Below are 25,322 nucleotides of genomic sequence, written 5' to 3' on the forward strand. Positions count from 1 at the left end.
TATTTTGAGTTAATTTCTGCAAAAAGTTGATTTTGAATAAACTACTATGGTCCAAGGGATCAAAATATCTTGAAATTTTCAATATTCCCTTTGTCGGGGACCTCCAAAAATTAAAAACTTTAAAACCTGCGAATTTTAAATGTTGGAGAATTTAATTTTTCCTAGGACCTAAATTAATTAAATTTATGGCTTTAATATTTTAATTTATTTTAGCCAGAAATTTTAATTAATTGACTCATGAGGGGATTATTAATTTTTCCAACCCTCTAATATTTAGCCATGGTGTCTAACTATGAGGGACCATGCACTAAATATTTTTTATATGAAATATTACATTTCTAACCCATGAAGGGGGAACACCCGTTCGTTATAAACCCTCAATAATTACCATTTATGCGACACAAAATATGATCTAGTAGACTAAGTGACTTGTAATAAAATAATCTAATCAAATAGTTAGAATTATTCCCAAATCACTTTTATAGAGACTCGATAAATAACACTAGGACTCATTTAAAATCCCGACGACAAAATCCACCCTAGCTTTGGGGTGAGGCTGGAGGGAAAAACTTTGTCGATCATCCGTGTTTAGAAACACACATGAATCGGTGAGACTAAAAACCTCCTAAGATAGAAATCATCATCAGAAAAATAAATTTACCTAGGTTGTTACATACATTTGTCTTACTAGGATCATTTACATTACAAAATGCAGAATGGGTTTACAAAACTCCAATGTACATATAGCTGATAATGATGAATCTGTGGATCATCTGAGTGCTCGGACACGATGAAAATCCATGTGCGAAAATATGTATAGCTATGGGGTAGTTGACATGGAGTGGTCAACATCTGGCTCTACTTGGGGACATGTTGCTTCATCGAAGGAATGTGAGAATCCAGAATCTGCACCCAAAGAAAACACAAAATGACATAAGTAGCGTCCATCCAAATATAATCCAAAAATCATCATATAACATTATATAAAATAGAAGCTTTGTAACAATTCTACAAACATGAAATGTAAACTTAGTCTAAGAACATAAATAAAATGCTAAAATGACAAGGTGTAGGGTTAGAAATACAATACAAAGGATGCCCCATGGCATCAGATGTGTTCAATATAGCGCATACTGAGCATTTGCCTGCTTTCTGGCAAATCTGTTGGTTGCTTTTCGGATGTGCCATGCCCGATCCTGCATATCGTAGGACTATGTCTTATCCGAAAATCGAGTTGCTCTCGGCCATCAGATGCATCAAATCGCTTCCTTTTGCTTTTCTACTTTTTTCTCTTCTTCTGGGTGGGCTGTGATGTCAACAATGAGACCACTATAGATTTCTTGTCCTGATCTTGAAGATGTTTGGACGAAAGATCTGAAGAATCTGAAGTATGCCCAATCTTATTCTGAATATACTCTGTTAATGGTGATACATAAGCTCGGTCTTCCTTAACCAAAGTCGACTTGTCCTTAATGGGAAAAATAACCTCCTTGCGATGAGATGGGAAATGATTCGGTGGATTGGGAGATCTGTGAGTCGTGACAAACCTTTTGTGCTTTGGTCTAACCTGAAATCTTCGAACTTGTGCATTTTTCATCATTTGTAGCTTATCTTGAAGAGTGGTATTTTTGATTTTGATGGCATCAATCTGGTTAGAGTGTTCAACCTTCATAGCATTGATTTCCTTGGCATGGCTTTCCTCCATGGTCAATAATTTATTCTGAAAACATATCTGACAAGCTTCCATATCTTTCATTAATTGCACTTGCTTTTCCTCCATGGCTAACAATCTGTTTTGAAGAGAAATCTGACCAGCTTCCATGTCCTTCATCATTATGTTATGATTTACTTGTATAGTACTCATTTCTTTCTCATGATGATTCTGCATGTCATTCCTCATAGCCTCCATCTTCTGAGCACACTTTTCTACTACGGTGGCTATGTGATCAGAGTGATTAATTTTCATGATTTCTATCTCCTCATCACATTTTTCTATTTGGGTGTACAAAGTTCTCATATCCTTGGTGTAATCAGCTATAAATTTTTCTTGATTAAGCTCCATGTTTTTTACTAGCTACTTTAGTTCTTTAATAAGATGCTTATCATTTTCTCTTTCATTGTTGATACTGATTTGACAATTTGTTTCTTATTTTCCATTATCATGGATTTGTCTTTTCAACGGTACAATTGCATTCATCATGAGAACATTCACAATGCCTGCAATATGGCATATTTTGATATGGAGAATTGTTTTGATATATTTCGTTGATAGTTGGGTTCTTTATAAGATTACTTTCATCCTTTTGCATAATACTAGGGGCACAAGGCAAGTCACCTTGATTTCCATATCTATCTTTAAAAGCATTGATGATGTATTTTAAAGAAGCGAAAGAATCCTCAGGACAATTACGAAACCAATCCAAAGCATCACCTTCTAAAGAAAAGACAAATAGACGCATCTTGACATCTTCATGATTATATTGTGAAGGAAGACAATATCTAGTTATTATATGAGTAACCCTGGAGAGATGCTTTCTAGCAGTGGTTGAATCACCACTTGAGAACAAAGGCAATTTATGAATGGCCTCTTTCGGCATATCATGAAGAAAGTTAGTAAAATGACACGGGGCAAACAAGTCATCCATGATGACTTGCTTAAAGGGATAAGGAGGGACCAAATGGATGCTAGAGAGAGATCCCTGCTCAAGAAAATCAAGAGATCCCCAAGAAGCGAGCTTCTAGCAGAAATTCTTGTAAGAAATGAAAGAAGTGGAGTCGCCACTTGAACATGAATCGAGCTCTATGATCCAAAAGGAAAAAACCAAAAGGTCAGTTAGGGAGAAGCAGATGGATATAATGGAAGTTTTCTTGTATGAGAAAAAAATGGATGAATAAGTGGAGTCGCCACCCAAACAAGAAACCAACCGAAATATCCAGGTGCTAAAAGTGCAGACGAAAGATAAGGTGACGAAAAAATGAAGAAATATAATGGCGCCATAAAATGTGGCGTTGATGGGATAAGAAATTATTAAAAGACTGAAAATGTGAAGATGAATGTCGTAAAGCCAAGGTCCAATAAATTGGTCCCCCGCAACGACGCCAAAAAATTTTGTGCTCCTTGACGGGCTAATGAATGGCAGAAGAGATTAGAAGATTACAAAAAATGTCATGAGGACCAAGGACAAAAAAACTCTGACCCCGGCAACGGCACCAAAAAAATGTTGTCGCACAGAACGTCTAGGCACCGCAACAACGGCTCAGATCGGGGGTTGTCACATTGATCCCCAATCACTTCGTTTGAGTTGTCTCCAAATAGCAGACTAAGGGGGGGTAGACCCTACAGAAATGGAAAAATGAAATATTATTTGGGAACCAATCAACCTGGGAGACACAGCTAAGCAACCAATACTTGTTTTAGATTGCGCAAGATTTTAAGGATTCAAAATGATTTGAAGAAAATGATACCAGTGCCTTGTGGAGTCAATTATCTTGCAAATAAAATAAGGTTCAGGTAAAGGATGGAAAACTACTTCTGAAAATACTCAACTGTCTCATATGCAAATGCAAAATTTAAACTATGTGAAACGTAAGGACTTGGTTAATTTTAGTTAAATGAGAGCCTAAAATTATTTCTGAAATATGTCTTAAATGTTACTTAACTCAAAGCTCAGAAAGGTGGTGACCTAAATGTGAAAGCAAGTACTTATAGCAACACTGCAAAATGTAAAATTTGCACAAATAATTACTAAAATGCACAATGGACTGAAATGTAAAATGCTGGAATAAAACACCTGTAAATTCAAAAATTCATTTGTATGAAATACCCAACCAAGATCATTAGATGCATAAGTAAAACTAAATTATCTCTACTTGCTTAAGCATGTAAAAAACAAATGAACTTCAGAAATTAAACTAAATGTTTTAAACTTAGATCACATTAATGAAATATCAGTCTAGTAATCTACTCTTACATCAAATGTTCAAATCAACAATATATTCTAAAACAACAGTCCTGTAACCATGCAATATTGAAAAATTTCTATGTATAACAGCAGAAAATTTTAAATGACAAACTGATAACTACAATTCAGAAAATTTTTGAGTTTAATTATTTCTGATCTATTGATGTATTGGATCTAAAAAACTCATAAATAAACAACTGAACAACAGTAAAACAATTTGCAGAAATTTGTTTGCAAAAGGTACTGAAACTAACTTCTATTTCTGCAATTAAATAACAGTAAAAATGTAAATTAAATCTGCTGCTAAATTCAAAAAAAAATTGAGCTTAATTCTTTCTGATTTATTAATATATCTGATCTAAAAACTCAGAAAATTACTAAAATAAACAGTGAAATAATATTCAGAAAATAACATGCAAAAGTTTCTGAAAGTAATTATATTATGAAATGTAATGCAATGAAAGATGAAACTAATTTGCTGCTAAATTTCAGATAACTAAAATTTTATGCCAATGTTAATCTTGCTTCCAATTAGATCAATGAAAAAGGTAAGGGCTTAGAGGATGTGCACCAGTCATCCCTAAGGGGTTTGAAGACACATGAAGATATGTTGCCCAAATCACTGAAAAACTGAAAAATTAGTGAGAGAATTTTGGTGAAAGAGGGGAGGCCATAAGGCTGAAAGGGAGGCCGAGGAAGAGGCTGGAGATGGCCAGCGCAGGGCCTCAAGGCCCTAAAAAATTTTGCCCACGATTTTCCTGAAATTTACTTTCAACTTGCAAACAAAATGGAGATGCCCTTTGGGGCTCAAATATCTTTCCGGAATCTACAAAAATCACCTGCAATTTTCAGATTTTTTCCTACACAAATAAAAGACAGAAAACCCCAAAGCATGTATATACAAAAATATGAAATACCCATAACCCTAATGAATTAGAAATTTGCTATTTACAAATCTACAAAAATATTTTATAGATCTAGCGGATCTGCAGATCAAAGCCCTCTATTAGCCAGATTTAAACAAATTTTTGCACAATATTTAGAAATAAATTTGAAATTTTAAAGAGGCACAAGCCCAAGGAAAACCCTGCAGGTAAAATATTCTATAAAATGACTTCAGAAATTAAAAAGATAGTGGGCTTTTTTAGATTTTGTAAATTGAGAGTCAGTTGATCCAACTGAGGACTTTTCCAAATGCCCAAATTCTGAATGACAACTTCTGCACACTTAAATCTGCTTGTTACATTAATAGAGATCTAAAAAATGATCATAAAATTATTAAGAAATAGAGATACCTGCTACTTTTACCAAATTAAAACGATATTTTAAAAAACCCAGAAATCTGTGCATGATACCTGTACACAGATCAATCCTCAAAGGCTATTAACCAGCAAATGCAGATAAAAGAAGTAAAGTATGAAGAACAATATTACCACATAAATCTGAAAGAGGAACACCACGATTTGAAACCCTAAAGTCTTTGCGTTTTATTAACCAGAAAAAAGTTACAAGAGCTTTCTTAGAGCAAGTACACGATTCAGAAATCGGATGCAAATAATGGAGAGAGGCCTCTCATTTATAGGAAAATTCTCCAACGGCTAGTTGGCTTGATCCTCATCAAAGCAATCTCAACCGTTGATGAAGATCAAATGATCTTTTAATCATCACCATTGAAATAAAGTTACTTTTTGAGGAAATTCGAATTTCACTTTTAATTTCCTTTTAATTAACTAAAAAATGATTATTTTGAGTTAATTGCCGCAAAAAGTTGATTTTGACTTAATTACTATGGCCCAAGGGTTCAAAATATCTTGAAATTTTCAATATTCCCTTGGCTGGGGACCTCTAAAAATTAAAAATTTTAAAACCAACGAATTTTAAATGTTAGAGAATTTAACTTTTCCTAGGACCTAAATTAATTAAATTTTTGGCTTTAGCATTTTAATTTATTTTAGCCAGAAATTTTAATTAATTGACTCATGAGGGGATTATTAATTTTTCAAACCCTCTAATATTTAGCCATGGTGTCTAACTATGAGGGACCATGCACTAAATATTTTTTATATGAAACATTACATTTCTAACCCATGAAGGGGGAACACCTGTTCGTTATAAACCCTCAATAATTACCCATTTCTGTGACACAAAATATGATCTAGAGGACCAAGTGACTTGTAATAAAATAATCTAATCAGATAGTTAGAATTATTCCCAAATCACGTTTACAAAGACTCGATAAATACCACTAGGATTCATTTAAAATCCCAACGACAAAATCCACTCTAGCTTTGGGGTGAGGCTGGAGGGAAAAATTATGTTGATCTTCCGTGTTTAGAAACACACATGAATCGATGAGACTAAAAACCTCCTAGGATAGAAATCATCATTAGAAAATTAAATTTACCTATGTTGTTACATACATTTGTCTTACTAGGATCATTTACATTACAAAATGCAGAATGGGTTTACAAAACTCCAGTATACATATAACTGATAATGATGAATCTGTGGATCATCTGAGTGCTAAGACACGATGAAAATCCATGCGCGAAAATATGTATAGCTATGGGGTAGTTGACATGGAGTGGTCAATAGGGCTCAAAGGTGGGAGCCCAAAAGGCTCACGACAGGCCCTAAGGGTTATCGTTTGGCTTGAGGAAAGGCCAAGAAGCCTCTTATGGCTCACAACAGAGGGAGAGGAACTAGTGGAGGGCAAGAGAAGGGGATATGAGGAAGAAAAGGGGAGTGGAGGAGAGGAAGAAGGGGAGGAAAGGCCCGCGGCATGCCTAGTAGGGGAGGCCGAGGGCCTTAGGCCTTACGATCAAGCCTAAAAAGCCAAAAATGCCCACGACAAGGAAAATAAGGGCAGGCCAAGGCCTTTAGAGGCTTGTGGCTAGCTTAGAAAGGACAAAAAAGGTTGACGTAGAAGCTAGGAAGGGTAGATGGTTAGGGCAGAAGGAAACACTGGTCCTAGATGTTGAAAAATGTAACTAGGTTCAATCTTCATAATGACATGGGAATTGTGCTTTTATGTAATTGATGCGAAGAATAAAAATAAAATTATTATTGTAATGCTTGTCTCATGGGTTTCATGAGCAAGGAATTTTAATTTTAGGTAAGCCTCCCATTGTGAGCCCTTAGGATTGGTCATAAAGTCAAATTGAGTCAATGTCATGTATGAAGGACCCTTCTTGGGCATGTTACATATTCGTATGAGTCATTAAAGGAATAAAAAGGCCCTCCAAGAACAAGCTAAAGCATCTCCTTCAAGTCGGCTTCAAGCTGGAATAACGGAATTGCACCAAAGGACATGTCGGCTCACCCTCAACTCATATTGGCTTATTTGATGGAAAAACTACTATAAATAGGGCAACTCAGCCTCATATCAGAGACAAATTTTCGGTGAAGAAGAAGTCTGCAATAAAAGGTGCGAAAAGGAGTCTCATAATCAGCGAAGAGGAGGAAAGGAAGAGCGAAGTCTTTAGTATTGTGTTTGGTTATGTTTTTGGGTTGAATCACTCCACACGTGCGAAGTATATACACTGTCTGTTGCAAAAGAAGCCGAAGTACTGCAATCCCATTTGAAGGTTAACTCAAGGAGAAGACTAAGGAGTATCTCAAGCCGATTTGTCAAGGAAGCAACCTCCACCAAGAGCGAGGATAATCAAGGGTCAAAGTTGGTCAACCTCATGTGCTAAGGGTTTATGAATTAGGGCTGAAGAGGTTGCAGGTCTGAAGCAGAGGGTATTCTTGAAAGAGGAAGAAGCAGAGGTTGGACTATTGTTGACTCAATCAAGAAGGATCTCATCAAGGAAGTTGTGTGCCTTGGGCTTGGAGAGGAAAATAGGTCAAGAGTCTTGGTCTTGGTATTTGTCAATTGAAGTCTCTATAAGAAGAAGAATTTGTTTTGGTTTTCCTCTCAAGTGGGGGAGGTTTTGGCCTTGGTTGATAGCCTATATTTTGTCTCTTGTCTCTTTGTTGTTTATGCATTGGTAATTTTTTGATGAAGAAGAACATTATAATAATCTAATGAAAGAGAAGATCCTAATCTAAATAAGTAAAAAGCATTCACAAGAAGTTATCATTAGAAGAAAAATCACCTAATTGTTATGCCTTAGATTTCTCAACACTGGAGGCCCTAAAAATTTTGAAAACCCTTGCCAAAAAATTGAAACTACTTCAGATCTTCAATTTCACTAAAAAATTCTTCAGTTGTTGGCCCTACAAAAATGTTAGATACTATATCTTACCCTCAATGGCCTAGATCTAGCTCAAAGCCCCAACAAATCTCTTTGAATCACTTGGATCTGACCTACACAATGAAAATACAATTCCCAAAACCCCAATATATACAAAAAAAATGAAAAACCCAAACCCCAGTTGCAAACAAGGGTTAGAAAAATTATTCTACAAAAATTATATTACAAAAATTAATTTACAAATTATACAAATGTACAATGCTTGAAAAGATTTTTTGAGGATTAATTTCTAAATAAAATTTTGACAATGGCCAGGTGTATTTCGAAAAATAGATGTTAACCACAACCTTAGCGAAGTTAGAAAATCACATAAAATATTCAAAGTCCAAACAAGGTTAGCTTGTGTCCATAGTCTGTGAACTTGGAGCCTAAGGGCCAAGGAATCTACAAACTCTATATATTTCTTGAGAAAATATCGTTAGAACATACAATGAATTAGATCACCTAAAATAAGCCCACGAGTTACCAATAGAATGTTCCTATCATCTACAAATGAAATAACGATTCAGATATAATTGAAGTGCAATATAGGAAAGCACATACCCAACACATACAATAGATCAATGAGACAAGGACACCATGAACTGTACCCCAAAGTCTTTTATTATGAAATTCAAAATATTCTCGGTAGGACAATGGCTTCACACCAATGTTTACAAAAATTACATCAAACCAAATATCATAGTCCTCCAAATAGAAGCAAAATGCCTTCTATTTATAGAGAAATTCCTCCAAGTGGAAAATAAGTTGGTTTGATCCCTGTCTAAATAATCTCGATCGTAGGTAAATCCTTGATCAACTTTTAATCTTGACCATCGAAAATACTTATTTTTGAGGAATTTTTGAATTTCTCATTAAAACCATTTTTTATTAGTTCAAAAATAATTATTTTGAACTAATATCCTCAAAAAATTCTTTGACTAAACCACCAAGGTTGAAAGGTCCAAATTTTCTTGAAATTTCCAATATTCCTTTGGTGGGGGACCTACAAAAATTAAATTCTTCTAGACCCACGAATTTTTACACTTGGAGAAATTAATTTCTCTAACATTTTAATTTTGACTCTCAATTAATTATTTTTTTGGTTTAGGATTTAATTTTATTTTTCCCAGAAAAATTAATTACTTGAGTCATGAGGGGATTAATTATTTTTCCACCCTCAAATATATTAGCAATGGTGTTTAAGTATGGGGGAGCATGCGTTAAAATATTTTTACATTAGATATTATATTTCAACCCTCAAAGGGGGAATACCCGTTTGTTATAGACCCTCATAAACATACCCAATTCTGCGACACAATACGATCTAGTAGACCAAGTGATGTATAATAAAATAATTTAGCCAATTAGTTTAAATTATTTCCAAATCACTTTTACAATAGACTCTACTAAAACACTAGGACTCACCTAAGACCTTGTTGATAAATTCCACCCTAGTTTTATTCCCAAATCACTTTTACAACAGACTCTACTAAAACACTAGAACTCACCTAAGACCTTGTTGATAAATTCCACCCTAGCTTTGGGGTGAGATTGGAGGGAAAACTCTGTTGATCATCCGTGTTTAGAAACACAGATAACCAGTGAGATGAAAAACCTCCGAGGATGAAACTTGTCGTCAAAATCATAGGCTTACCTTGGTTGTTACATAATTAAACAATCATACTAGTATCATTTACATTACAGATTTGCAGAATGGGTTTACAACGACATGACAGACTGTTGGTTGATGATTTGGCATAATTGTTTCCTTGGGACTGTGAAAAAATGGGTGCAACATCTAGGTCCATATGGGGATACATTGCTTCGATGGAGCAATGTGAAAATCCATAATCCTATATTCAATAAAACAAAAGTTCATCAAATAGATATCTGTTCATAATCAAAATCATCATGCATATATGGGAGATCAATGAGAATGATGCTTTGCAAAACATAAATAACATTAAAGATATTGTTACTTCTAAGTTCAAAGAAAAATTGTGGTGTGAGAAAGATTTAGCGTCTAAAAGAAAATTAAGTTATTATAAGAAGGTCATCATTGAGGATCAAAAGTATCTCTCTATTCTAGCTAGCTCCAAAGATTAGAACGAATTCTCATGAGCTCCATAGTGAGACTGGCCGCTGGGTAGTTCCTAAAACGCCATGGATGGAAAGGATCTGCCATATTTGTGAGAATAAGAGCATCGAGGATGAAAACCACTTCCTCTTAGAGTGCCCTGCATACAACCACATTAGATCTCAATTTCACAAATAATACTGACCTTTCTAGCCTTTTACAATGCCAGTGAACTCGAGAGGCTTCTCTCCAAGCTTTTTGAGCATCGGAATAAAATCATAAATCAAAATAAATAATTCAGGTCCGATAGATCATTATTTGGTCTCAGTGGACGTTAACAACCATCATCATCATCATAAAATATCTACTGGAATAGAAAAAATCTACTCTAACAAATTGAGATGTAAAAACATAAAACATAAGTGCATGAAAATGAAACTAACTAACGACATAAATGAAAGGGAGTAGGGTTAGAGATACTATTCAAAGGATGCCCTATGGTATCAAATGTCTTCAACATAGTGCATACAGAGCATCTGCCGACTTTACGGCAAGTCTGTGGGTTGCTTCTTGGATGTGCCCTGCCCAATCCAGCATATCGAAGGACTCTGTCTTATCCGAATATCAAGCTGCTCTCAGCCATCAAATGCATCAAACCTCTTCTTTCTTCTCTGCCACTTTTTACGTTTTCTTTCGGCAGGATGTGATGTGTTCGGTGCACAACTTCCTTCTTGATCTGAAAAACACTCATATGGAAAATTTGGAACGTCCAAGACTTTTGTGACCTGCTCTTCTTTATTTTCATGACCCTGCTCTGTCAAAGTTGTTGGATCAATCTTGCAAGCATCAATCTGATTTCCTTCAGTTTCCTTCTTGCCTAGATCATCTTCATTTAACCATTTCTCAATGGAATCAATGACTTCTTCATAATAAGATGAAGGTTGCTTTAGTAAGCTGGGAGGCTCATGCTCTGGACCTTTTAGTCTTGGCTAGAGTTCCTGAACCTATGATTTTTCCATTAGCTGCAGCTTATTTTGTAGAGTGATTTGCTTATTTCTCATGGCATTATTTTGATTAGCAATGCTTAGAAAGGTAATCTCAATCACAGGACAAGTGTTCAAGTTTAACAGTGCCAACAAGAGATAAAATGCCCACGATACAAGTGTTCAAAAGGTTCTCTTAATAATGATTCACCAATACATAGATTTCACAATAGATATCCACTTACAATATGAACGATAAATCCAATAACAATTAGATCACCTAACACAATTAGCTAATGATTCAATATGATATGCCAATGATGACTTCACAACAAGATTATTAACGTTCTCATGCCAATACTCTTCGATAATTAGTCTCTTTTAACGAGATATGCAATTAGATTCAAGCTAAATTCCCAAATTGCTTAAGAGACATTCAATGATATTCAATTATTGATTATGAGCTTCTCAAGATGTACCAATGAGCCACGGATTTACAACAACCATAAATCAATAATGACAAAGGAAAACAAGAGAAACTATCCAATGATTCACTTAGAATCCCAACACAATAATTCCAATTAGATTTCTTAATACCAATGATTTAAACACTTAAGAGAGCAAGATACTTGAATGCCAATTTGGTAGAGATAATTAGATCAAGATGCCAGAAGTAACTTAAACCATTCAACACAATACAACTTGATATTAGAGTGCTTTAGTGAGTGAATTTGATGAAAACTTTAGTCAACTCACAACAACAAATGTGTTAGTGCACTTGGAACAATTAGAAACCAGCTTGTTAATTACCTTCTTCACAATGGCACATAGAACCATGAAACAAGTAACAATTATAATGTAAAGCAATGAAAGCACTTATGTAATTAAAATAGATCTAAGACAGTAGTGAGATAACTGTGAAAACAGTGAGATATCAATGTGCTAACTCGTGCCAAAATTTGTGACACAATTTCCAAATGCCAAATCATATTTGTCAATATGAAAACTTGGATACTTTAACCCTCCTATGATGCACTTTGCCACTGTTATATCAGACCTCAATATGCAGAGATGGCAGTCATTAGAAATTGAAATCTTACTCAAACAAAATGCCAAATTTATCCAATTAGTTCCTTACTGTGTTAAGAAAATTATGAGTGATTTTTAGAGCATCTTCACAAGTATTTTGTCACTGTTAAGAAATGATAGGACTGTTGTAGTAAAACAGAGGTAAGAAGAGTGTTTAGAAGTGGCAAACCACTGGCCGTAGGCCTAGAAGGGGCTTGCCAAATTTGCCAAAAAATTCTTCAAGGATTGGAACACCTGCAAACACCAAATTCTTTTCCAAATATCTTTCCAAAACACATGAGTATTCAGTCCTGAAATCAAATGCCCAATCAAAGATGAAAAGAGGGCAAATGAGGGTCAAAGAAGTGAAATGCTAGACCCTAGAGGGCTAGCGTGGAGGTGGAGGAGGGATGCAAGGTGTAGTTAGGCCTACGTCTAAGGCCTAGAGGCCAAGACAGATCTGCGGCTCAAAGGAGGGAGCCCAAAAGGCTCATGGCATGCTTTAAAGGGCTGTTGTTTGGCTTGAGGGAAGGCCGAGAAGCCTGTTATGGCTCATGATAGAGGGAGAGGAGCTAGCGGAGGGCAGGAGAAAGGGATAGCAAGAAGAAAATGTTATGAAACCAGCTCACAAAAAGATAGAAAAGATAGATCAATGCCTTAGAATTCAGCCTCTTCGAGGGGGCAACATCCTTTACATTACACAAATGAATGATTCTTTGATGATTCAAATGAAAAAACCTCCTTTCTATATATAGGAGTCTAAGGAATCACAATATAACCCAGCCGACCTAACAATAATAATATAAAGGCACAAAAATAACAATAGAGGGATTCTATGGGGCACAGTAATAACAATATGGGGACAATAGGGGCACAACAATATTAATAAGGAGTACAACTACAATAGTAATGGGGTAATCACTAGTATTATAGGGACCTAACATGCCCCTCTCCTTCAAAAAAGTGTTGTCCTCAACGCTTGAGTAGTTCTGGATGCTTCTGTATAAAATTCTCATCTTCCCATGTGGAATCTTCAGCGGATAAGTTCTTCCACTTGATGAGATACTTCGAAATTGATTGATTTCGTAGCTGTCGAGTTCTTGTTTCTGTGACTGCTTCCGGTTCCAATATAATTTTTCCTTCCTCGTCAAGTTTTGGCAATATTGTTTGAACTGGGAGCTTGTCGCCTATCACCTTCTTTAAACATGAAACATGGAAAACTGGGTGCACTCGAGAAGCTGCAGGAAGCTCCAATTTGTATGCCATAGTACCAATCTTTTGCAACACCTTGTACGGACCATAATACTTTGGTGATAATTTATTATCCTTCTTAGCTTGCTTAAGAGACATTTGTTTATATGGTTGTAGCCGTAGGAATACCCAATCACCTACATCAAAACTTCTTTCGCTGCGATGTTGATGTGCCTGTTGTTTCATTCTATTCTGCGCCAACACGAGGTTATCCTTTAAGAGTTGGAGGACTTGTTGTTGATGCTCGATGTGATGTTCCACTTCTTGAACCTTAGAATTTTCTCTTAAATATGATGTGATGGATGGTGGCTGATATCCATAAAGTGCCATAAATGGGGTCATTTTTGTTGCTGTATGGAAGGAAGTGTTATACCACCATTCAGCCAGAGGCAACCGTTTGACCCATTGTGTCTGTTTATCAGATACAAAGCATCGAAGATATCCTTCCAAACATTTGTTTACTATCTCAGTTTGCTCATCAGATTGAGGATGATAAGATGAGCTATGAGCTAACTGAGTACCGAGACAAGAAAATAATTCTGTCCAAAAATTTCCAGTGAAAATGGGATCTCTGTCATTTACAATAATCTTTGGGTTTCCATGTAGCTTTTGAATTGTTTCCATAAATGCAGTGGAAACTGTACTGGCTTTAAACGGATGTGATAATGCACAAAAGTGTGCATACTTGGTAAGTCTGTCAACTACCACCATGATGACACTCTTTCCCTTAGACTTGGGTAAACCTGTGATAAAATCCATTGAAACCTCCTCCCAAAGTTGGCTTGGAATGGATAAAGGTTGTAATAGACTTGGGGTCTTAATTGTTTCAACTTTATTTTGTTGGCAAACCAAACATTCCGCCACAAACTTTTGAATATCCGATTTAAGGCCATCCCAAAAAAATCCTTCTTAACCCTGTGGTAAGTTTTTAAAAAATCCCGAGTGCCCTCCTAAGGGAGAAGTATGCAGTTCCATAAGAATCTTTTGTTTGAGTTGGGAATTCTTACAGAGGTATAAGCGATCTTTGTACCATAACGAATCATTTTGCCAACTAAATGTATCAGATGTACTGGAATCTTGTTGTAACTTTCGAATAAGTGCCCACACTTCTTCATCATTCTTCCATTCCTCCCTTGCTTCGTTTATCCAATCTGGTTGGATAATAGAAATGGCGCACAATAATGCTTCCACATCCTCATCCTTTCTTGAGAGTGCATCTGCCACCACATTTTGCTTCCCTTTTTTGTAGATGATTTCAAAGTCATAACCCAACATCTTTGTGACCCACTTTTGTTTCTCTTCAGAGGATAATCTTTGTTCTAAAAAGTATTTAAGGCTATCATGATCTGTTTTTACCTTGAAATGTCTTCCCATTAGGTAGGGTCGCCATTTCTTAAGTGCATGTAGTATTGCCAACATTTCCTTCTCATAAATAGCTTTGTGTAAAAAGTTTCCCTTGATTGGACGACTTTCAAAAGCAATGGATCTTTCATCTTGCATTAAAACAGCACCAATTCCATTTCCTGAAGCATCACATTCCACAATAAAGGTTTTTGTGAAATCTGGTGTAGCTAAGACCGGTGCTTGGCACATTGCCTCTTTAAGATGTTCGAAGGCCTTTGTTGCTTCTGGAGTCCATGAAAATGCATCTTTCTTCAATAATATTGTTAGAGGTGCTGCTATTCTCCCATAATTCTTAACAAACTTGCGATAATACCCTGTCAACCCCAGAAATCCTCGCAGATGCTTTATGGATGTGGGGATTTTCCATTCCTTAATGGCTTTAATTTTGCTAGGGTCTACCTTAACTCCTCCATGAGATACAATATGACCCAGATATTCCACCTCTTGTACTCCAAAGAAACATTTGGATCTTTTTGCATATAATTGTTTCTCCTCCAATAGCTGTAGCACCCTGTCAACATGTTCAACATGATCTTTCCAAGACTCGTTGTAGATTAGTATATCATCAAAAAATACTAACACAAATTTTCTAAGGAAGGGTTTGAAAATGGAATTCATCAAACATTGAAATGTAGAAGGTGCATTGGTAAGGCCAAAAGGCATGTCCAAAAATTCATAATGACCCTCATGAGTTCTAAATACTATTTTCGGAATGTCTTCAGTCTTCATTTTGATTTGATGATATCCTGAACGAAGATCCAACTTGGTGATGTAAATTGATCCATGCAATTCATCCAGTAATTCATCAATGACAGGAATGGGAAACTTATCTTTAATAGTGAGCTTGTTGAGCTCCCTATAATCCGGACACATGCCCCATGATCCATTTTTGTGCACCAATACTATTGGAGCAGAGAAAGAACTTTGACTAGGTTGAATTATACCAGCCTCTAGCATTTCTGCAACCATACGTTCAATTTCACTCTTTTGGGCATAGGGATGTCTATACGGACTGATGTTTGGAGGAACACTTCCTGGAATCAGATGAATAGCATGATCATGATCACGAATAGGTGGGAGACATTTGGGAGTCTCAAATACCTTGGAATGATTGTCCAAGACTTTTTGGAGATCTGGAGAATTAGATGATTTCGATGTGGAAACATCTAGTGAACATAATTGTGCAATTACACCTCTTTGTTCCTTTTTTAGAAGCTTTGTCATACAGTTAGAGTTGATTATCTTTCCCGGTTTCCCAACAATACCCCTTAATTCAACTTCCTTTCCTTCCGCAGAAAATTTCATGAAAAGTTCTTGAAAATTAAAAGCTATTATACCCAAGGATTGTAGCCATTAGACTCCTAGTACAACATCAACACCTCCCATTGGAATGGAAAGCATTGGGCTAGTCAATACATATTCTCCCATGGATAGCTTGATATTATGGCACTTTCCACAGCAATTTATTGTTCCTCCATTTGCAACCATCACTTGACACTCTGGTGCTGGATATAGGAAGCAATTCAATTCTTTTGCTATCTTACAATGAATAAAATTGTGGGTACTTCCTGAATCAATCGACACTATTACCTTTTTCTTCTTGATTTGTCCTTCTATCTTGATGGTTTGAGGAGTGGTAATTCCAGCCAATGCATTACAAGATATGGTCGGATTAATTTCTTCTTTATCTAGGCTTTGTTCCTGGAGTATATCCTCTTCTTTTGACCTTTCTTGCTCCTTTTCTTCTTCCTCTTCACAATCTATGTAGAATAATTTCTTCTCAGCACACTTATGAACTTTAGTGTATTTGTTATCACAACTGTAACAAAGCCCTTTTGCTCTTTTTTCTTCCAATTGTTGTGGGGTCAACCTTATAGGTTGTGGAGGACTAGGGGCAACAACACTTCCATCTTTATAATTGTGAGTGGTATGCTTCTTGGTTGCCATAATTTTGCTTTCCATTTTTCTTGCTAACCTGAATGCCTTCTCTAATGAATCAGGTTCCCAAAGGCGAACATCATGTTGGATGTTATCCTTTAAAGTCCCTATGAACACATCAATCCTATGCTCCTCTGGAATATTTTTTACCTTTATGTTCAATTTTTGGAACTCCTCAATGTGCTCCATTATTGAACCCTTTTGTTTGAGACTTATCAATTGGCTAAAAAAAGTGTTGCTTTTTGTATCCTCATAATGTGCTGTCAATTCTTCCGTAAAAATTGCCCAAGTGATAATTTGTTTACGAGAGCAAAGCCATTGATTCCATACAAACTGATTTGGTTCCAAATATAAAGTTGCAATATGTACATTTTGTGTGTTTTGCACATTATTGAGATCGAAAAATTGCTCCATCTGTAATATCCATGTTGCAGGATCCTTGCCATCAAATTTCCTCATATCAATTTTTGGAATATGGTGGGTTTTCAATCCAACATTAGAGTCTATGAAATCATGATTAACATTTCTTTTGTTCGCATCATGAGTTTCCTTTGCTACTCTTTCACCATTAGTAAGTATTTCTTGTAGAAAATTTGTCAAATCTGTCTTCAAATCATCAATCTTAGCTTTCATGCCATTCATCTTAGCTTCCACGCTCTTTATCTTAGATTCCACGCCATTTATCTTAGCTTCTGTTAGCTTTTGTGAGAGTGAAATTTGTTGCACTTGGTCTTGTAATTTTGATATATCATGTAGCATTCCTTCCTCTTCTTCATGAGTCATGCTAGAGTTTTCAGGTTGCTTACTAGGTGTTTGCATTTTCTTTCCTCGGGGCATTAGTTACCGATAATAATGCTCTACTATGCCCTTTGAATCAATGTTGTGAAAAGCGCGATCGGGATTAAATCGGCGCGGGAAACGAGTCGGAAAAAATCGGGAAAAAATCGTTTGGTACAAAAATATTCATTTTTTTTCATTTTTTTTCAATTTTTTTAATATCTAAACCATCTACAACATAAAATAAATACATTGACACATAAATATGATAAAAAAACTAATATATAAGATGTTTAATATCATTTCTAGCGCTAAAATCACACATAACATTGAATCATGTCCTGAATAGTAAGTCCTGACTCCTGAGTCCCAACTCAGCCTCAAAATATCAACAAAAAATATGATAATGTATCTCATCATGTCATAATGTCATATACAATAAAATGAAAGTCTAATCCTATTGATTCCTCTGCCCCTCTTGCGAGAAAATGCCACAGCTTTCCCTTTCCCTCTAGATGTAGATGCTGGTGGAGATGGCAGTGGAGTCTGATGTGCTCTAGAAGCTGAAGAACTAGAAGTAGGAGCTATAGGAGGTAGACCACGTCCTCTACTGGTGGCAAGGGTAGTCTGGGCAGGTGGTGTCACCTGGAAACATTACAATCTCCCAATCCTGAAATCCTGAAAAACTGATAAGTCTGCTGGATTTTAAATGAAATCTAAAATTCTACTTTCTCTATATGAAATCCAATGAGGCTGGAACGACTCTCAAACATCCTGAGTCATTTCATGGTAATGTTAAAAAATTTAAGTAAAAGGATGAAAATGAAGATTAAGGAGAATGTCACTTTTACTTTAAGAATTTAACATTACCATGAATAGCATATCCATACTAGGGCCTAGACTTGATCATTAAGCTGCCCCACTCAAAAATTATTTGTTTCTTTAAAAAAAATTGCATGAAAAAACCCAAAAAAACGTTTAAAAACTATGTTGTCCTGACCCCGTGCGATTTTTTCAGTAAAAATCAACAAAAAAAAAGTAGGCGATTTTTTCGTATAAAAATCGCGATTTGATCAGCAAGCTAAAAAAATCGCGATTTTTTCATTAAATTGCGATTTAATCGCGCTTTTCACAACACTGCTTTGAATTCCTAATTTTTCAAACCAAGTTTAAGCAAAAATTTAAAAAAATCCACACTTTTTTTCACTTTGTAGGAGCTCGATATTGCCTTTGATGTATCTCTGTAATTTCGGATCATCTAGTTTTGAAATTGCGACCTGCAGTAGCTCTCTGTGTCCTCTTTCCAATGCCACTAGTGTGATCCCAATTGGATTCTCCAAGGAAGAGTTATGCCAAATCTCCCACAGTGACCTGATTATAGACTAGTTCAGTAGAGTGAACTTGTACGACGTGCCACGTGTGCCTGTTTCGACCTTTGGTTCTGAAAAATATATTCAAGAAACTACAGTCCGTCCTCTTTCTGTACCTTCTTACAAAATTTCAATCCGATGCTCAAAGAGAAAGTTATGACAATTTTCCCCAGGTCACTTGTTCGGAATGTAATTTAGGAGTTTGCAAAAAGGCCAACTTCCTCAGATCATATCTCCGCAAATATAGTGCGAAAAGCTCTTAAATTTTGGACCCGAGGTTCAATGTGATTTCGTCTCAAATGGGTTTTTTTTTTCGCTTTTGAAACGTCGCAAAAAAAAGTTAAAGCGAAAATGCCACGATGACCTATTTGGAGCAGCGAAACCCTAGAATCCAAAGCTCTGATACCAATGTTATGAAACCAGCTCACAAAAAGATAGAAAAGATAGATCAACGCCTTAGAATTCAGCCTCTTCGAGGGGGCAACCTCCTTTACATTACACAAATGAATGATTCTTTGATGATTCAAATGACAAAACCTCCTTTCTATATATAGGAGTCTAAGGAGTCACAATATAACCTAGCCGACCTAACAATAATAATATAAAGGCACAAAAATAACAGTAGAGGGATTCTATGGGGCACAGTAATAACAATATGGGGACAATAGGGGCACAACAATATTAATAAGGGGTACAACTACAATAGTAATGGGGTAATCACTAGTATTATGGGGACCTAACATAAAAAGGGAGCAGAGGAGAGGAATAAGGGGAGGGAAGGCCTGTGGAAGGCCTAGGAGGGGAGGCCAAGGGCCTTAGGCCTTATGGCCAGGCCTAAAAGGGCCAAAAATGCCCACAACAAGGGAGAAAAGGGAAGGCCAAGGCCTTTAGAGGCCTGCGGCTAGACCAAGAAAGCCAAAAAAAGGTTGACAAAGAAGCTAGGAATGGTAAACAGCTAGGGTAGAAGGGAAGGCTGGGCCTGGAGGCCCAAAACAATTTGAAAATCCTTGCCAGTGTTGAGAAATCTAGGGCATTAATATTAGGTGATTTCTCTTCTATTAGTGACTGCTTGTGAATGCTTTTTACTTGTTTAGATTAGAATCTTCTTCATGTTATATTATTAGTGTTCTTCATCAAATAGTAACCAATGGATGAACATAAATAGACAAAAGACATAACATGTAGGCTATGAGCCAGGGCCAAAACCTCTCACTCTTTGAGAGGAAAACCCACCCCAATTCTTCTTTCAGAGATTCCAATTGATGAATACCAAGACTGAGACCCTTGATCTATTCGCTGCTTCCAAGATCAAGACACTAGCTCTCTTGACTTTCTTCTCCTTCCTTCTTTCAGTTCCTCTTACGCATTGAGATCATCTTCTTTCAGTTGACACACTTGAGATGGCACTATACCATATCACTGTCTTGTCACAAAACTGTCCTTACTATAGTATTAGCAAGACACTATAATGCTTCTCTAAAGGGCAGCTCTTTCACATCACCAAGCCGTGGCTTCTATTCATCATCTATGGTATAGATACATCGTCACTATCACTGTATACCCGAAATTCTAGAGATACATATGAGAACTTATTTCCCTGTGGAGATATGAACTTTTCCCTAAACAAAAACCCTTGCTATCGGTTCTGCTTAGTCGGAACTGTATACTGTGATATGACATCCGAAACTGTCCATCAACACAGAGATCCAAATCGCTGTGTGATTGTGCTAGTAGTCCAAATTCAACGTTGTCCTCTCCATCCAAATCACAAAGATGTTCGACTTCTGTTCACTGTTCCTCATAGAGGAATTTGAGCTTGTGTCTTATCCTTTCTCGTTGCCACTGTGATACAGACTTTAGAGGGATCCGAGTTCCAATCTACATCTTTATTCCCAAGTCTGAGCTCCTTCTACACCTTGATTCAAATTTTGTGACTGTGATCTGAAAAACTCAAAGACATCAAACTTCTAAACTGTGTTTATGCGAAGTGCCTTTACCTAGTATATATAGTGGTTGGTCTACATAAATTTGCTGACATGAGCCATGTGAATCGTTGTGACTCCATGAGGTAAGGCCAACATGATCTTTGTTTTAACTTGCAGCCGACATGAGGAAGAGAGCTAGTTCTTGTTGTTGGAGAGCTTCTAGACAGTCCTATTAACTCAAATACATTTGTTACATGCCCAAGAAGGGCTCTTCATACATGACATAGACTCTTTGACTTTTAATGATCAATCCTAAGGCTCTCAATGTGAGCCATCTAAAAATAAAATCACTTGCTCATGAAACCCATGAAGCAAGGCTTACAATAATAATTTTATTTTCTTCATTACATCATTTACAAAAGTCACAATTACATGTCATTATGAAGAGCGAACCTAGTTACACTTTTCAACAACCAGAAAATTGAAATTATTTCAGATCTTCAATTTCACTGCAAAATTCTTCAGTCGCTGGCCCTGCAAAAATTTTAAAGACTAGATCTTACCCTCAAGGGCCTAGATCTAGCTTAACAACCCAACAAATCTCTTTGAATCACTTGGATCTGGCCTGCACAAATAGTTTGTTATTGTTATTGTCAATCTCTAATAGTTTGTTGTTGATTAGTAGATTTCCTAGTATCATTAGTTGATAGGTGAAGATTTGTAGTCCTTTTATGATAAATTATAGTTTCTAGACTTTGAAAATCTAGGCTATGTGTAATTCTTTTGTGATTAATGAAAGTCTCTTCTAATTCACACACACACACACACAAAAAAAAAAACTAGTAAATTTTTGTGAAGGCCATTATAGAGGAATTCAACAATCAACACCATCAATGTCAAGTCACATGAAATGCATTTCAAGGCCACGCAAAACATGTTTCTCACTAGATGGATCTGTGTTATGGCCTTGAAATGCATTTCCATGTTTACGTGCATTTTTGTACATGGTACAACCCTTTAGGGCATGTTTCTTGCAACTTAGTTTCAAATTTAAATTTTAATAGCAAAATCAACGTTAAAATATTATTTTGTAAAACCAAGTCATTTTCGAGATCAACAATCTAATTCTAATCAACATAGTAGGGATCCACACTATCTAGCACTTATTTATATATGTTTCAAAGTGGTATCACCACTACGTAACACTTGTTTATGTATGTCGTACAATGGGGATTACCATTATGTGGCACTTGTTTATGTATGTTGTAGCTTGCATCATTGACAATTTTTCAATAACCATAGTAGCCCTTCATACTTAAAATTCATTTTTCTTTAGAAGAAGATTTAATTATCAATTTCACTCCATCAATGTCAAAAATTGATGCCTTAATGAACAACATTGTCTTTGTGCAGGGCTTCAAAGGTGATGCAAAATTCATTAAAGCAAATTGGTATCTAAGGTGCTCAACATTCAAATCAATTATGCTTAGATTATGCTTCAAATAGGCTTAGCTTGGTATTTGTTTACTTATGCTATTTTTTTCATTATAATTAGTAATTTGCGTATGATGTGCTTTGATATATCATATGATATGGTTGAGAGTAATGAATTCCTTGTGTTATTGATAACGCTGCAACAAAACATCACATGGTTAACTTGAGCTAGGCTACCCAAGTACATCAAATACATGTACAAGTTTCTCACATACCTCACCATACATTACATCATATATAGTTCCTTAAGATGGTTAGGTGGTCTACCCACCTAACTAACCTTAATTCTATTCAATGTTACCCTTCTTATTGTGTGAGAGGTAAATTTGTTAATTTTGTCACATGACAAGAGTTTCAGTATGAGAATTAGTTTTCAAATGACATGATGTTCCAATTCATGCTTGATATGAGCACTTCAGATTTGTCACTCAGAGCACATATGCTAGAGATTTTGTTGCATGATGATCTTTCTTGCATAATGGAAAGTCTCTTGTTATAGACTTAGATAAAAGTGACATATCCAAGACCCATGACCATGACAAGATTCCAACCCTCAAGATGCCAAGTCAAACCCTTCTTCCAAATAGCAACAAGTTCATAGTAGAAAAACCAACATCATTTACAGTTTTAGAAACAACCTTTCAACAAGAGATGTGTCATAGCAGAACTTCCACAAATCTGAGCTCAAGAAAACCTTTCTTTACACGTGCAAACTTCAGACTTTGGCCTCCCTTGACTTTGCTATTCTATGCTTTATTTCGGAACAGATCATGCGAAACTCTTATCACCAAATGAATCTAACTTATCCTTCAATTTATACTATCCAGAAGGGTTCTATTAGATGTCTCTTCCTTGGGTGGGGCCGACTTGATAGGCAAAGCCGACTTGGCATCTAAATTTGACTCAAATTACATATTTGAATTTTTTTTCTAGGCTATAAATAAACCTTTGAATTTGACTAATACAAATAATAATGAGCATGAAGAACATGCTTGAAGAAGAATAATAATTTGACTTGAACATGAAACCCATGCTTGAAAAATAAGGATTTCTTTTCTTTTCTTTTTTACATGAAATATGCAATGGCACAAGTACAATGATAATTACGAAAAACGAACCTAGTTACATTTTCCAACAGATATTATGATAATGTGTGTTGTATTGGATATTGTCATAGCTTGTATTCTTGCTCATGTATGGTGAATTTACTTCATGTATTGGTCATGATCATGGTGAACATTGTTGTAATCTAATAATGAAACATAATTCCTAAGTTCTTTTCTTTTATTTATTTGTGCCATGTTGGGTGGTAATTTTCCTCTAGGTAAGTTTTTTCATCTTTTGAGTCAAGTTGTACTTCTAGAGACCTAAGTAGATGTAGTGTGTACATCTTCTATAACCATCTTTCACACCTTGTCATCTTCCAATTACTGGCATGCACATTCATCATTTCTCCCCTCATGGTTGACTTATCATATGTCATATAGCAAGGTCTAAGGCAAGGAAATCCCATGTACGAAAAGCCTAAATAAGGTCAAAAGAGCTAAGAGCTTGAGGTTGATGTAGCTAAAAGAAAAAATCAAATTGTAAATCTTGAGCCATGTTGCCTTGCAAAATACTGATTTCCCTAAGTGCCATGCTTAATGAATGCTACATCTAAAGCAAGGGACCAAGCAAATAAATAAAAGGACAAACAAGGGTTAGTAAGAAAGATAGGCTCAATAATGTTAATTCAATGCTAATGCTAAGTGCTCTCTCTCTCAAGGAACACATGTGGAATGAAAATATAACCCTAGTTCTTGAAAGCTAGAAACAAAAAGACATTTTACATATGCTATGAGAATCAACTCATGTAATAGAGTTTAATGATGTCCCCAACATGGTTAATCTTAGCAAATGATAAGAATTAAATGAGTCATTGAGAAGTTAAAGGATGCCACTTAATGTTCCATCACCTAATGACATGTATATCTAGGCATGACTCTTCATTATGAGGTGGCACCCCTACATTGTGATCTATATACTTGCCAAGAGCATTGCATCTCTACCTCAAGAGTTCTGTACTTGCATTGAGAGTTATGTGATTGCCTTGGTCATTGTGAACATATGCCTAAGGTACTATGACATGCATAACGGTTTGTGATAATTGCATTGGGCATTGTTACTACAAAATCTAGCATCCTAGTGCAAAACCTCATTAGGCAACCTAGGTATTAGGGAAACAAAGAGATTAGCCACCATTGTCACCTTACTGGGCTTTTTCTTGCTATTTTTTGGTTGGATATTATCCCCACAAGGGAGGCTTCCCTAGCAAGGCTTACAAAATAGATGACCTAGAGTTACTAAAAAATGTTTTTCTAAGTATCTTGCTAACAATATCAACTACAAATATCTTCAATAAAGGAATGCTCAAGGGTGATAAGATATTAATGGTTATGGAAGAAGGTACTAGCTGTTAGACAATGTAATCCTTCAGGATTATGGTAAAAGAGTAATTTGGTTTGAAGATTATGTTGGGAATCACGATTGTCGTTAGACCAAAATCTGCAGGTGTTAGTCAACGATCGCATCGCTAGAGATAAGGATTCACAAGAGGCGGTTAGTCCATGTCATGAAACACACGGGGAGTGTTGGTTTATCCAATGTCCAACAATATCCCCCAATGCAAGCCGAGTGTGTATCGAACTCGTGACCTATGCTTTGATACCACTTGTTGGAAATCACGAATGTCGTTAGACCAAAACCTGCAGGTGTTAGTCAACGTTCGCATCGCCAGCTATAAAGATTCACGAGAGGCGGTTAGTCCATGTCGTGAAACACAAGGGGAGCATT

The 25,322-nt window shown here is 36.1% G+C and overlaps 1 protein-coding gene across 4 annotated transcripts in view; it reads left to right on the forward strand.

Moving 5' to 3' along the window:
• LOC149156925 (uncharacterized) overlaps positions 1-25,322 on the forward strand; it is a 387,270-nt gene that overhangs the window by 272,336 nt on the left and 89,612 nt on the right. For all 4 annotated transcript variants that reach the window (XM_089445409.1, XM_089445410.1, XM_089445413.1 and 1 more), the window contains exon 6: positions 22,410-22,456. In XM_089445409.1, the coding sequence (XP_089301535.1) occupies positions 22,410-22,456 (47 nt within the window). The remainder of the gene's footprint in view (positions 1-22,409; positions 22,457-25,322) is intronic.

This window comes from Pinus tabuliformis, chromosome 9, assembly GCF_031772625.1.
Source record: "Pinus tabuliformis cultivar Carrire ecotype Pingquan chromosome 9, CPIR1, whole genome shotgun sequence".
Classification (NCBI taxonomy): Eukaryota; Viridiplantae; Streptophyta; class Pinopsida; order Pinales; family Pinaceae; genus Pinus; species Pinus tabuliformis.